At 46.3% G+C, this 15,535-nt stretch overlaps 1 protein-coding gene across 7 annotated transcripts in view; it reads left to right on the top strand.

Moving 5' to 3' along the window:
* The window catches only part of NTRK3 (neurotrophic receptor tyrosine kinase 3), a 390,942-nt gene that overhangs the window by 312,536 nt on the left and 62,871 nt on the right, over positions 1-15,535 (top strand). For all 7 annotated transcript variants that reach the window (XM_026448340.1, XM_026448342.1, XM_026448338.1 and 4 more), the window contains one exon: positions 11,351-11,481. In XM_026448340.1, the coding sequence (XP_026304125.1) occupies positions 11,351-11,481 (131 nt within the window). The remainder of the gene's footprint in view (positions 1-11,350; positions 11,482-15,535) is intronic.

The following is a 15,535-nucleotide window of genomic DNA, read 5'->3' as shown; positions in this document are numbered from 1 at the left end:
TCTTTCTTCTTTTTCTTTTTCTTTTCTTTTTTTTAATAGAATCTTGCTCTGTTGCCCAGTCTGGAGTGCAGTGGTGCCATCTCAGCTCACTGCAACCTCTGCCTCCCAAGTTCAAGTGATTCTTCCACCTCAGCCTCCCGAGGAGCTAGATTACAGGTGTGTGCCACCATGCCCGGCTAATTTTTGAATTTTTAGTAGAAACATGCTTTCACTATTTTGACCAGGCTGGTCTCAAACTCCTGACCTCAGGTGATCTACCTGCCTCAGCCTCCCAAAGTGCTGGGATTACAGGCATGAGTCACCACACCTGGCCAAGTCTTTCTTGAAGAAAGACCCTTAGGATTAAGGGTCCCACATGGGAATATTAGTTTCTATGTTTCCATGGACTCTGGGCCTGCTTTCCATTCCCTTCAGAAGCAGGGCATCACCTTCACTCTGGTGTTTGAGCCTTCTGCTTTAAGCAAGAGTAAAGTTAGGCTTTTCCACAGAAAGGCCTCCCAAGTCTCTGTGGAAGGCCTCACTGGGTGACCTGTTCATTTCCTAGGGTCCTTTGTGCATTAACTAAAATCCTTTCCATCATTAAGTTCATCGCTGGGGGAAAGAATGAGGATAAACAGACTTCTTCAGGCCAACAAGCTTTTATGTTGGAAGCTGGTGAATGTAGGAAGTCTAAGGGCTCGGCCTGTGTCCACAGATGAACCGGAATTTTACGCCTCAGTATAACTAAATTCTATCACATAAAAATCAAATGCTGATCTTTGCCAATACCACTTACTCTCTCTAGTTAGGCAGCAAGGTTACTTTGAGCTGCTTTTCTCTGAGCTGTCCAGGAGGTGAGTTTATGTAGGGGGCAACAAAATAAGCAGAGGTGGTCCCAGGACACCTATTTTTGTGTTAAGGAATAGACATTCTGAGGAGAGAAAGAGAAGATCAGGAAACTGTCTTACGGATAACGCAGGATTATTTCCGGTGTTGGGGATTGGGTTGATCTCTACTAGTGGAAGTGGGGACGGGTACCCCAGATGGAGGAAAGCTAGGACACAGATGCATAGGCACGAGCTCACATGGTTGCTCAGAGGACAGTGGATGGCCAGCCTGTCCATCTGTTAGATCTATTTAACGCATTTGTGAGGATGAAGCCCGGGGATTTGGGCCAGGTTATCAGAATTCTTAAATATCAGACTAAAAACTGCCCTGAAGACATAGATACTTTATGTTAAGGCCTATTGAGTACCTACTATGTGCCTCCCAACTGTTTTCAACACTCAATCTCTTACTTCATTTAAAGCTATCAAAACACCATGCAGTAAGCACTTTAATAACAGTAACAATAATCAGTGAGGATCCTTGCAGGTTTGAGCAGGTGAGAGGAAGAAATTGGCATATTCCTTCCTAAACTTTTATGGGCATTAGCTCCTTCAACATGCTCCAAATGTATGACTGTACACATAATTTTACTGAATCCTCATGGCAAGTCAATGAGGTGGATATTTTCTTAATTTCACTCCTTAAAACAACATTTGAGACTGGTTTAGTAAATTGCCAAATGCTGCCTCTGAGGATGTGTCCTTGAGTGTGAATTTATACCCAGTTTTGCCTCATTCCAAAGCCATGTTCTTTCTCGGTCCTCTTACTCTGATCCTGTTGTTTGCTCCCAAGGTCCCCTTCCTGTCCTTTCTTCTTTTCTTTGTGTCTCTTGCATTTTGGGGGCTGCTGCTGCCTCTCTTATACAGATCAAATAATGCCCTTTCTCCTTCTCCTACCGGAAGCAGCTCAGTTTTCTCTTGGACCCATGGTTGTGGGTAGTTGTCAAGGCCAATGGTGTGTCCTGCGAATGGGTGACTGGGATTCTCTGGTCTCCCGTTCTATGGTTCACCCTGTGGTCCTCACAGGTGTTTCTCTTCCTGACCTCAAGACTTTCTGCATGGAGCTGCATCTCATGGCTCCAGTGCCCTGCAGCCTATGTCTTGGCCCAGAGCTCTGGCGCTGGAAGGGACAGCCTTTAGCACATTGTGCTCTGTGTGTTCTGATGAGAACGTGACATCACAAGGAGGGCTTGGGGGACAGAGTCAGATGCCAGGGATGAGAGGCCGAGGCAGTATTCCCGGGTAGTAGCTGGAAAAGAAAGGCCTCTGGGGAGATCGAGAGGTGGGATGTGACCCTCATATGGGCACTTTGAAGAGAGTTTGTCACTGTCAGGCCAGAAGAGGCAGAGGAAAGAGGGAGCCCAGCAAGTTGTCGGAGGGACAGATTCTCAGTTGGAGCCTGAGATTCATCTTTCAGCACCTAACTTCTCAATTCCAGATGGCTCTCCTTGGGGAGTTCTTTTGCTCTTTATTCTTGGCTGAAGCAGTCACGGCTTAATGAGAGCCAGAGGTACTCTTGCTACGGGAAAGGCCAACAGAATATGGAGACCAGAAAGTGGGTATGAAAGGGCAGTCATACTGTGGTTAGGGAGGCTGACATTGGGGGCCTGGGTATTGGTCGGTGTCTGAGCTCATGGCGGGAGCACAGTGGGGTAGCACCGGGGAGCAGGGACACTTCTGAACTTCAGCCTCAGCTTCTGAACTTCTTGTGTCAGGAAACGTGAGCTGGAAATTGCCCCAGAACAGACAGTCCTCTGCTGATCCTCTCTCTTCACTGCTTCCAGAAACAGCAGGGTGTCTTATTTGTGTGTTCATCTTGATGGGAACACAGTGTCTCGATGTCCTAGACCGCTACCTCTAGCCTAAGGGTGCACACGTGCCTCAGAGTGGGACCTGCTGTTCGCTGAGCTTCTTCAGAGCTGAACATGGAGGTGCTTTGTTTAGAAGTCTGGGGAGCTGGAGACTGAGGGTTAGGATGTGGGTCTCAGTAGTCTCCTGGTTCAATATGATCTTGGTTCCTCAGAGCCAGGACATAAATAAATCTGTTCTTAGGAACTTCCTGGATCTTTTCTCATTCTCACTCGTCTTTCCTTTCTTTATGCCACTCCCCCAGATTCCCTTGTTCCTCCCTCTTTGCAGTATTTTCCCTGCTAAAGTCTCTAGCAGTGCTTCAGGGAGAGTTTTAATTTATTCACCCATTCATCAAATAGTTGGTGAGTACCTACTTGGTCTCACGCCCTGTGCTGGGCCCAGACTATGAACTTGAGCAACACATGTCTTTTGACTTTTGGCCTTTTGACTTGTGCAACTGCCAGCACCCTTCAGAGCCTCTTTGCAAAGATGTCAAACTCTGAAAAAAATGTAAGAGGGAAGCCCTAATCCATAGAAGGCCTAAGGGTGAGTCATGGGCTGGCCAGCAGAAAGATCCAGGTTCTTATTCTTAGGTAAAAAATCCTGAGTCAACTTGGCCTCAGGACAGCAATAGCAATAAACAGTGCTGGTGGTCATTCAACCTGGAATCCATTCCCAAGTCATTGTTACCCCATTTGATTAATCTTTTTTTAAATTTTATTTTATTTATTTATTTTTGAGACAGTCTCGCTGTGTCACCCAGGCTGGAGTGCAGTGGTGCCGTCTCAGCTCACCGCAATTGCCGCCTCCCAGGTTCAAGCGATTCTCCTCCTTCAGCTTCCCGAGTAGCTGGGATTACAAGCACATGGCACTACACGTGGATAATTTTTGTATTTTTAGCAGAGATGGGGTTTCACCATGTTGGCCAGGCCGGTCTTGAACTCCTGACCTCAAGTGATCAACCCGCCTCAGCCTCCCAAAGTGCTGAGATTACAGGTGTGAGCCACTGCACCTGGCCTTGATTAATAATTTTTAAATTCTATACCTCTAAAAAAATTCTGCAGTTTTTCTCTTAGATCTCCAGCCTTCAAAATGTCTTCTGTTAGAAAGGTCCTTTACAGGAAACCAGGAGATGCTCTTTTTTCTCATAGTCTATAAATCATCCAGGGATGGCTCTGCAGGCGTGGTGGTTTGAATAGTTTAGCCATGCTCTACTCTTCTGTCCAGGTGGAGAACTGACTGGGTTGGCTGGAGACCCCTACAAAGGGCCTGTAGCTGGCCAGGGCACATGCTTGCCTGGCTATGCTCTTATGCAATACCGTATGCAATTAGCTCCTCTTGCTTGCCATTCATAGAAGGTATGAGGTGAGACCCAGCCAGGAGGCCAGGAGAAAGTGTGAGGGCAGTTCTGTGAGGGCTAGCAGAAATTTGTATTTTGAGCTCAGGCAGGGCCCTGCCCTCTTGGTGGTCTCCTTCCCCCTCAAAGGTTCAAAGCTGGCCCTTTTTCTCCCTCCTGCCACTTCAAACACCCACAGTTGGAGCCCCAGGAATGTTATTCTTTTCCATTTAAAGACATTCCATTTCATGTGTAATTAAATGTGTGGTATTGAATTAATGTTTTCTTCTGAGCCTTTTTGGCAGGCAGAGACCCTAGGGTCTGGTTAGTGCAGAGAAAACACACGCTTCTCACAGATCCTCCCTTCCTCACCCTGTTTCCTCTTCCCCCTTCTCCTGCCAAGAATCTCCCTCCTCCCTCCTGCATGTAGTCACCCTCAGGACTCACCTTGCAATGGGTGAGCCTAAGATCCTGGAAACTCTGTTTCTGGGTGGGGCAGTGAGATCTTGGATTTCTGCATTCTGGTGCTGGCTTTATCTTCAAATGTCATCCTGGTGGCTCACATTGAGCTTAGGTGGTGGCAATCAAGGGTAGCAAGAATAGGTTCCAGGATAAGGTGACACATTCTCTCTTTACAGATGTTATTGGTTTCTACCAAGTACTGATGCCAGTGCAGAAAGCAAAGCCTCTCTCTGAAGTAGGGGTTGCAAGAGTTGAAGGGGGCTGTCATGATTAAAGGATGTCTAGAGGCTCAGCACAGCCTTTAGAGTCCCACAGGACACCTCTAACAGCTAGGGGATCTTGGGAAAGTTACTTAACCACCTTGAGCTTCAGCCCCCTCATCTGTAGCATGGGGACAGCAGCAACATATTATGTTTAAGAGAGTTGTAGGGCCAGGCACGGTGGCTCACGCCTGTACTCCTAGCACTTTGGGAGGCTGAGGCGGGTGAATCACCTGAGGTCAGGAGTTTGAGACCAGCCTGGCCAACATGGAGAAATGCCGTCTCTACTACAAATACAAAAATTTACCAGGTGTGGTGGCACATGCCTGAAATCCCAGCTACTCGGGAGGCTGAGGCAGAATTGAACCTGGGAGGTGGAGGTTGCAGTGAGCCCAGATTGTGCCATTGCACTCCAGCCTGGGCAACAGAGCAAGACTCCGTCTCAAGAAAAAACAACAACAACAACAAAAAACACAAAAGACAGAGCTGTAAAGATGTCATGTGCTCAGCCTGGTATCTGGCTCAGGATAAGTGCTCAATTGATGGCAGTTATTTTTATTATTAATGAGGGCACAAAGGGATAACAATAAGCTAAAAGAGACCAGTGCAGAGTGAGATGGAATCCACAAGGGAAAGACCTGGGAGGTCTCAGTGATGAGGACAGGAACCAGTTAGGAATCGAGTATCAACATGAGCCAGGGAAGAGGGGAGGGCAGGATGGTTAGGAGCTCCCACTAGGGGTCAGTCCTCAGGGCTGCTGGTGGTGGCAGGGGGCTGCTTCTGAGCCTCTTAAGTCACCACCTTCAGAGAAGGACTGTCTCAGTACTGTCCACACACATGGTTCCCAAGACAATAATTAGCCAAAGCACCGAGGTGGCAAACAAATTTCTGTTAAGGCAATCTGAGTGTGACTGAGTGCACACACTCACCTTTGGGGACCGAATTTGCTGCTTGGCATACAGCAGGATCACTGTTATTTGTAACCACCGACCCTGGGAAATCGGATTCCTCTCTACTGATCAATACCAATCTTAAGTAGGTGGCTGTCTCTGCCTTTTGATGTCTTTATTCCACTGTCTGACCAACCTCCTCCCGCAAACTGTTTTGGCCTCTGAAGGAGGAGGAGGTCAGGCATGGTGGTGGCAGCCTTAGACAGAGCTGGTGACCAGAGCCAGGGCCAGCTTACTCCTGGGCAAGCTCGTGCCATTTTATTTTAGGAGAAAATCATCATCCTTCTCCACATTTCTTTCCAAGCCATGATTTTATTTGCAAGATAGGTGTTGAGCTCCTAGTTGAAATGAAAATCAGAAAGGAAAGAAACACATCTGTTAAATGTCTAATATATTTTGGATATTTTATATCATCTTTATTATCTAAAAATTTTAAGTCATCCTCTCAACAATTCTGCCAAGTCAATATCCATGTTCCCATTCTACAGATAAGGAACTAGAGGCGTAGAGAGGATAGGATTCAATTAGTAAGTAAGAGCGTCAGGATTTCAATAGAGATCTGTTTTGTTTGTTTGTTTGTTTTCCAGTCTTCAGTCTTTCAGCAGTGCCATTTGGGACAGGTGTTTTTGTTCCCTCTTCCTCCCTGGTCAGCAGGGCTGAGCAGTTTATGCCTGCCACCTCCCTGCCCTCATTCTCCCAGAACAGGGAGGTGAAGCTGACAGTGGTCACCTCTGTGTCCAGCGATGTTAGTGTATCCAGCAGCTATGTGCATGCCTCCCTTCCCGCCCCACAGGGCAGCCAAGGGGAACAGAAGTAGGATGATGGATAACCCCTGCCTGCCCACTGACCTCTCAGGGCTCAGGTTTTCTGTCCAGAGGTGACCAGTGACCTCAATGGATTAGAGATTCTGCCCTAGGTCATGCTTGCTGCAGACCTGGAAGACCTCCCAGAAGTGAATCCCACACATATGGAATAGTTATCTTGGTCCCTACTAAAGAGAAAGAATTCTTGGAGCAGCCACTAAAACACAGAAATCTTGATTCTGTTCTTGTGTCAGATGAACCGGTTGTCCTGTGGGAACAAGATCTACAGGTGGCTTCTTCTGGTGGAACCCAGTTGGTGGCTGTCTCACAAAAAGGATTGAGGGAAAAGCCAGGTCAGAAGGTCCCAGGAACTCTTTTAATTTCCCAAAGAACCCTTCCTGTTATATAGCAGCCCCCTGCTTTCTCCAGCAGCCCCTTCTTTGTTGGAAATTGGGAAGTCTTCCCACGGCCTGGGCTATTCATCCCTCTCCCTGCCTCCCCTTCCAGTGTCTTCATGTCTGAGCCTTGTGACCCAGACTCTGCTGGGCCAGTCAGCCAGGCAGTAAAAGGAGATTGATGCCCTCTCCTCTTAGGAAAATCCATCACTTTTTGGCGTGTGGGTCAGATAGCTTCACCAGAGGCCGCTCTGAACAGCACTGTGTGAGCTAAAAGCATGCAGAGGCAGGGACCCAAATAGACGCATGGACGTCAGAAGTGAAACGGCTCACTCCAGTCATTCCCCAGGGCCTGAGCAGAGGCTGTTCCTCCCTCACTCTGTCCCCAGATATACCCTTCTCCCCAGGGCTTTGTCTGTTCTGTAAGGCTTCCAGTGGGGGCTCCTGCCCTTGCCCTTGGGAAGATGCTGTCATAGAATTCCAGGATGAGCAGGGTGAGGGAAACCTGAGTAGTGGAAGATGGAGGGTTAAGCATCTATGGACTGGATCATTTTAGTGGCCATAAAGCTGGGAGGACAGAATGAAGACAGCCTAAGGTAAAGGGAAGAACACGGATTTGGGAGTCATAAACAAGAGAGTCCTTCCTTGTCCGCATTTTACCTCTGTGAATTTGGCAAGTTACCCCCTGCCTCTGTTTTCTCATCTGTGAAAAGGGTGTAATAACACTTATCTCTCAGTCTCTCAGGGTTATGAGGAGAATCAAGTGTTGAATACACAGTAGGTGTTGATACATAGGGTACAAGTTAATTCTTTTTGCCCTACTTTTTCCTGGGTAAGTTCAGTGAAAGAAGCTGCTCATATGGCATTCTGGAGTCTCCAGTCTTGTTGATGCATGGGGTTGTCCACATGGAAGTGATTTGCCTTATGTGTTTGGCCCTAATCCAGCCAGTCTCTGCCAAAGCTCCCTGGTTACCTTGTGGAGCTTCTTATCCTCATGACGAGGAACCAGTCCTCTCCTGGGGGAGAATTTATGATCGAATAAAATCTGTGCTTATTTCCCGTTCCTCTTTCTGCTCCTTCCCAGCACTCACCACCCTGCCCAGGGCTAAGCATAGGTATTGGTGTCAAAATTCTTTCACCCTGAAGACAACAAGAATGAGTCAAGGCTATTTTCTTCTGAGCACCTGAGTATTTCCACATCCCTGAAAAAAGGTCCATTTGCACATTTGGGGAAGACACTTTGGCCCACGGGAGGCTTCTGCTTGGCCTTTTTCACATGCTCCTGGAGAGCAGATGAGCTTCCAGTAATATGGTCACTTGCCCTCTGCTACCTTCAAGGCTCACAGCTGTCACAGCTTCCCCACTCCTGCAGCCAGGGGTTTGCAGCTGCTGCCAGGCTCTCCTGGGATGTTGAGGGAGGGCTGGGAAACCACTCCCTGGATGCCGCTCCCACTTGGCTTGTCTTAATCTCTCAGGGGTTGTGATTCTTGCTGCTGAGGGAGGGAGAGGAGAAGGACGGGTTCCAAGACGTGACTGAGGCACAGCAGCTGAAAAACAGAGTCTGGTTCTCTTTAAAGCTCCTCCATTCCCATTTTGCATTCATTGTAGCTGGGAGTGAGTGTTCTGAGGGAAGCAGTGAGGTCTCTCAGCCCAGAGTTGGACTTAGGGACCCAAGAAAATCTATAATATTGTTTTGCCCTTGTAGAGATGTTTCTAGAACATAAGAAGGCAAGATAGGCAAGATCTGCATTGCATGGATGCATAGTTGGGCCTCTGAGAAGGGACTTGACTCAATCTAGGCCACACAGTTAGGGAGGGAAGGAGGACCTTGGAGCTAAGCCCAGGATGTCTCACCTCCTCCTGGGCTTCTGGAAGTGAGGCATGGCTAAACTGTGAGCACGGTACTTGCTTAGGCCAAGTTGTAAAGGTAAACTTCTTCAGCTGGCTAATTTCTCACCCCTCCAAAGAAGCTGTGTTCTAGTGGTTCTCAAAGTGTAGTTCCTGCACCAGCAGCACCTGGGAACTTAGAAATGCATATTCTCAGGCCTCAACCTGGACCTACTAGATTGGAATTCCTGGTGGAGGAGCCCAGCAATCTGTTGTAACAAGTCGTCTAGGTGATTTTGGTGCATTCTCAAGTTCTCCTATTACAATGCAGAGGGAAGGTGGGATCAGGGTGGGGTCTGGGGCCAAACGGGGCTCTTCCCCCAGTAACTTGGCAAGCCTGCCATGTCCTAATGCTCTGAATCCCATGCCCAGCTCAGTCACCAGGTGGGGATGCCTGACTTGGCTCTCATTTCTCCTTTTTGTAAAATAATAGAATAATGAAAATGCCAAAACACAGCCTACATTTTGGAGGACTTAAAGGTTTACAAACTTCCATGCTCAGGTAATAGGTAAGTTAAACTCGTGCTGTTCTCCCCATACCCATTTTACAGGTGAGAAATCTGAGACCCAAGATTTTGTTGTTGTTGTTCTGTGAGGTGCACAAGTTCTTGGAGGATCCCGGTCTTGAAGCAATCACCTGTGGCTTCCCAGGCCTTCCCAGTCCCGGCGTGTTCAGAGATGTGGGCTTGACATTGTACATCAAGCCATCGTGAGCCCTGTCTTCACTCCCAGGCCATGTCAGGACATTCAACTTGCAGAACCCGTGTGTCATCCCTAGTCACATGGGAATGATTAGGTAGCAGGAGCGGGTGGCCTCCCGAGAGAGGGCCTGACTTCCTATTTTCTTGCAGCAGGAGACTCTTTAGCCTTGCCCTCCAAAGTCAGCAAATACCATTCCTCAGAGGTTGAGAAACAGAGACAAAAAGTGTGAAGAAGGGAACCAATTTTAATCCCCTCCCTGTAAAGACTGGGGCATAGCCCTGCAGTGCATAGCAGCCACATTGCAGCCTGTGGCTTGGGAGGAGTGGTCACCAGCAGCTGTTAATGTGCAGGTCTGTCCTGGTGGGAGGAGAAAATCATAGTCTGTAAATGCTTCCTCCCGCAAATCCTTACTAGGCAGATCATCTGGGACACTATGGGGATACCAAGGACTCTGATGGGGGAAAAAAAAGATTCCTATAGTTTATTCTTGAAGGAATCCCCAAATCAACAAAACAGTACCCTAAGGCTTCCAGCCATGCCCCTCTGTCCCTGTTATGTCTCCTCACTTACGGGGATGATCTGCCATGGCCCAGGATCTGCAGCTTTCATTTCTCTACAAAGTCACTTGGGATAATCCACTTTTTGGCTCTGCAATGCTCTTCGTAATGTGAATGCAGGTATTTAATGGGCTTCTGCCTGGTGAACAATTAATGTAAATGTCAGTGAGTAATCTCCGGTTTGCTCCTTTCATCACCAGCCCACTGCTTGTACAACTCTTTTGTAGCATTCTTTCCAAATAGGTGGGAGGGCTGAGGTTACAGCTCTGCTTTCTGCAGGCAGACAGACCTCAATTAGGTTGCTAAATTAGCAGAGGCAGGGGCAACCCTTCTCTCTGCACACACCTTTGTTCTTGGATGGTCTCTGAACTTGCATTTTGTGGTCTCATTGGTCTTTCTCTCTTTCAGAGAAGGGTTGGCCAAGTAGAGGTTTCCCCCAGATAATGTTAGCTACCCCTTAGAAGTCTCTGTCATGAACCAGGCACTGTGATGGGGTCACTAAAGCCTTTATGTTACCACAAAAACCAGTGTGTCTTTGTGTGTGTGTATGTGTGTGTGTGTGTGTGTGTGTGCATGTGTGCATGCATGTGTCCATATCTTCTATGTCTTTACTTTGTCCTCAGCCCTGGGCCAAGCTCTTTATATGGATTATCTCATTTAATCTTCACAAGAATTCAGCGAGGAAATTTCTTGTTAATCCCATTTTACAGTTGAGAAAATTGAGGCTCTGAGGCTAAATAACTTTCCCAAGCTCAAAAAACTGGTAATGGAGTGGAGCCAGGATTCCAACCGGATTCTCGATCGTACCCTGGAAACCTTGCTTTTCGAAGTGCAACCAACAGCAGGTGGACATGACCTGGGAGTTTGTTAGAAATATAGATTCTCAGACCCACTGGATTAGAATCTTCATTTTGACAAGATTCCCAGGGGATTCATGTGCGCAAAACTGTGGAGACTGCTTTGTGCTGTCTCCGATAACTCTGGCTAATTAAGGCCAGAATCCTGTGTATTAACTACTAACTTCATTTGCCAACAGAGGATGCAGTGGTTTAGAGGGGTTAGGAGTTATTCAGGGACAGCACTGAAATTTGATTTTGGCCCATACTCTCAAACCACAGAAGGATGTCAGGTTTTTTGCTAAAGTTAGGGTGCTAGAGTTTGCCTTTGCCTGCTATGGGCTCAGAACCAAATTCTCCACTCTAGACCTCTGTACTCTTCTGTCTCCCTGTGTCACCAAATGAGGACTGATTTGCTGCCCTCCTCTTTGTCCCTGTCCTACAGATGTGCAGCACATTAAGAGGAGAGACATCGTGTTGAAGCGAGAACTGGGTGAGGGAGCCTTTGGAAAGGTCTTCCTGGCTGAGTGCTACAACCTCAGCCCAACCAAGGACAAGATGCTTGTGGCTGTGAAGGTAAACCCCAGAGGCATGCGGGCACCAGGAGGAGGGCTGGCTGAGGGCCCAGGGAGGGAAGGAAGAGGCTCACTCCATTTGAGAAGATAGTGCTCAATTGGCTTTCTCAAATGCAATCAGAGGACTTTGTTCCAAGGTCAGTGAAGTTTCCTAGAGACCACAACAACTTCCTTTGGCTTCCAAGGTCAAGGGCTGCAGCAATTAAGGGGGCTATTCCTAGGGAGCAAGTTTATTCTTGTAAATGACCCTGGTCCTTTTCTGGTGGCCCTGTGGTTACCTCTGTCCCAGGGCAGGCCCTCCACACTCCACCCTCCACCATGTAGTAGCTTTACAGGACGTTGCTGTCTGTGCCTGGAAAGTCACATGGCCATTTCTCAGGAGTTGAGCTGTTGTAGCGTGGGCTGTTTAAGGAGGACTGGGTAACCACTTCCCAAGGGCACAAACATCACTGAGAATAGAAGATGTTGGGGGAGGGGGTAAGGCGGGGAGGCAGGGAGTTAGTACTGGGAGAATAGTGAGGGAGGTTGCAGAAATTCTTAGGTACTTCCCATGGGGTTCAGGTTCAGACCCCAAGGGGCAGCATGCCTGGGAGAAACTTCTTCCTGGCAGCTGCTGGAGGGCACCCTTAACCACAGGGCTTCTGTGTTGCCAAGACACATGGCAGATTTGCATCAGGAGCTGAGTTGCTTGGGGTAGGAGAGAAGGGGCTTTGCTACTACTGGTTACCCTTCCAGACTTTTCCACCCAGCAGTCAACAGCTTCTCTTTGTAAACCAATGCTGGACAAATCTTTGAACATGGTTAACATAAACAAGAATCAGGTAGCCTCATGGAGACATGCACAGAACTCTGGAGCCCTTCCCTGGAGTCCGGAGTGGCTTCATTGCATGCAGTTAGCAGGCTTCTGAGGCCACTGTAGAGTATGCGGTGTCCTGAGATGTGGGCCGACCAATGTCAGAGATATGGCTCCCCATGAAGACATTCACCCAGACCTCAGAATGGTCCAATCCTTACCATTGAGGGATCACAAAGGCAGTTCTTGTTTCTGCAACTTCTGGGTCTCTGTATTCTTAGTCTTGTATATCTACAGATTGTTTTTGTCCACAGAGGGCAAATGACCTCAAGAATGAAGGCAGTACAGTGCAGGCATAGCATGGGCATCAAAGAGCCTGGGTGCAAATCCCAGTTCTACCACTGATAAGCTGTGGGAACTTTCACAAGACACTCAACTTTTTCGGGCCTCAATTTCCTTATCTGTATAATAGCTATAATAATATCCCCTCCTTAGAATATTGGGGATTAAATTACACAATGTGTCTAAAATTTGTGATGCACTGCTTGGGGCTTAGTAAAGACTCAATAAAAAGTAGTTGGCATTTGTTTCTATCATCATCATTGTCATTGATGTTGATATTACTGAATGTGCTTAGATACAAGATGTATGACCTGCCAAGCTTGCATTGACTATCTAGAATAGGAGTCACCAAACTTTTTCTCTAAAGGTAAATATTTTAGACTTTGAGGGCCTTAGAACTCTCCATTGCAACTCTGCCCGTGTTGTTGGAAAGCAGCATAACAATACATTAACTAATGGGGGCGGCTATTTTCCAATAACTTTTTTATTACCAAAATAAGCAGAGTTTGCTGACCTCTGCTCTAGGAAATAAATAAGAGTACTGCATCCTAAAAGACTAATGATTATTATTGCTGTACATCCTGTAAATAAACTTGCTCAGTGTGTCTCTGTAGACATGAGATGGTCAGATGAGCAAGGGTGTCTTTAAAGAGCTTGGAGGAGGGATGTAGAAAGGTTTCTAATGTTGTCCCTAAACTTAGGATCTGCACTGCCCTGGCATTTTTAATATATAGGATGACACTAATCCACGGGGTGTTCCAGCATCCATCTGGGGACTGGTGAATGAACTGAACATTTTTGCACTTTCAGCAGAGAATGAAATGATGACTGAAAACCCTGGAAAATGTTTCTCTGAGTGGTCTGGCATTAAGGGGCAGTACCCAGACTGAGTAATGCAGAAAATGTGTTTCTGTTCCCATCCTTTTAAAAGGGTTTCCTTCTTTCCTTGGATCTGGGGACATTGAGGAGATGAACCCTCTGGGATTTTACACCATGTGTCACTCAGTGGATCTGCCTAGTGGTCAGCCTGGAAAAGATGCCTATGTCCTCCAGAGAACATCTCGGAAGTGGTGTTTCCTACTTCCTCCCCTCCTTAGATTCCACTCTTTTTTTTTTTTTTTTTGCAGGATCCTTCCTTTTGAGTTGGTTCTCATGTTGATGCAGAGTGATTTTGTACTTCTAGAGAACACATACAAGTATAACCCAAGATAAAGTTTTCCCAAATCAATTGGCAAGAATGTTTTGCCCAGCAGTTGCTATGGTACAAACAAAGAAGCAGAAACTGCAGCCTATTTTTAAGGTGCTTACAGCCTGCTGGGGAGAGGGAGCAGTATGGTACAGGACATAATCTGCATATATGAGTAGTATAAGTGTGACATTAAAATAACATCATGCATGAACCGTTAAATAAGTGGTGCCACTCTGAAATCATCATTAGACAAACAGAACATTTACACAGCATTCAAACCCAGGCAACCCCTTCCTTCACAGAGGAGGGAATGAGATCCTTCTCCCCATTTTTCCTTTTTTTCTCTGTCATTTCATACTCTGTCCTGGGTGAACCTCAGTGGTCTTCTAATTCATGAATTCTTCATGTGGTTTTATGTGGTCTAGAGCTTTTCCTGTCTGTGGAGGTTTTTGTTTTCACTTCAATGACCATATATTTTATTTCCAAGATATCTAATTGGTTCTTAATTTTGTTACCTTAATTTTATTTCTCCCCCTTCTTGTGGCATGCCTTCTTGTTTTCTTTAGAAAATGTATTTCTTCACTCTTTTTGAGCATTTACTTATTTAAAAATCTTTTTGAGCTATTCTAATAAAATTGATTTATCTTCAGGAAATTTATGTCCTGGTTTTTGATAATATTAGTCATTTGGATTTAGCATTATATTTCTTCCAATATATCTGAACTTCAGCTTTTGGATTCCTTTTGGCTTGAAGGGTGTTTTGGTTTTTGTTTTGAGTAGTCACAGTTTCCACTTTCAATTACTTTAAATTGAAGCGGGAGCTTAAAACATTTGTGAAACAATCTGAGTGCAGAATGTCAGATTTTTACTGTTTTCCCTATGTTTTTATGCTTTTTCCTTCTACTCTTAACAGTATTTTTAACCACTGACCTTTAGCAGGTTTTTTAAAAAGCATTCATCCTAGCTTCCATAAAAACTCCCCAATATACACTCATATTTCATTGGTTTCTAGAGCATTTCATTACATTAAGTAATTACATTAGCAGGTTTAGTTGTTATGAATGAGTTTGGGAACAATCACAGACGACTCTTGGTAAACCCCTCTGTGGGACAGAAGTATTTCCCTGGGTATCCAGCTAGCAGGGAGTATTCAGGATCTCATGCTCTGCAGAGGTCATAGGCAGTGCCAACTAATCTGGGCTGTCATGTAGACACAGCTCAGTGGAGAGTTTTCTGGCCAAAGGAGCACCAAAGGCCCTGAGGCAGAGAAAATCTTGGAGGGTACGGAAAGGTCATGAGACTGAAGTATAATAAATGAGGCGGGAGGAGTGTGTGTGAGGAGAGGAGGCAAAGAGAGATGGGGAGGGCAGACCTTATAACGTCCATGACTGTGTTAAGGAGTTTGGATTTTATCCTATAAACACTGGGAAGCCAATGGCCAGTTTTAAGCCAGGAAGACAGATGAGAGAGGGGCATCCTTGTATGTAATAACTACCCATCTTCTTTCCTGGTAGAGTTGTGTGAGACTGTCACCCAAAGGAAGTGGCAGTGGATTTTGAGTCAGTAAAAGAAAGATGATTTTATAATGAAAGGGGGTTGATTGGTGTGCGTGTGTGTGTGTGTTTGTGTGTGTGTTTGACCACTTAGGATTTAGAACATTTAGGAATGTGTGTATATCATACATATATCATAAAAATGAATTTCAGGATATTAATGAAATCTGAAACTGAA

Source organism: Piliocolobus tephrosceles, chromosome 6 (genome assembly GCF_002776525.5).
Source record: "Piliocolobus tephrosceles isolate RC106 chromosome 6, ASM277652v3, whole genome shotgun sequence".
Taxonomy (NCBI): domain Eukaryota; kingdom Metazoa; phylum Chordata; class Mammalia; order Primates; family Cercopithecidae; genus Piliocolobus; species Piliocolobus tephrosceles.
The sequence above is the reverse complement of the archived record's forward strand: the minus strand, read 5'-3'. Positions and strand labels throughout refer to the sequence as shown.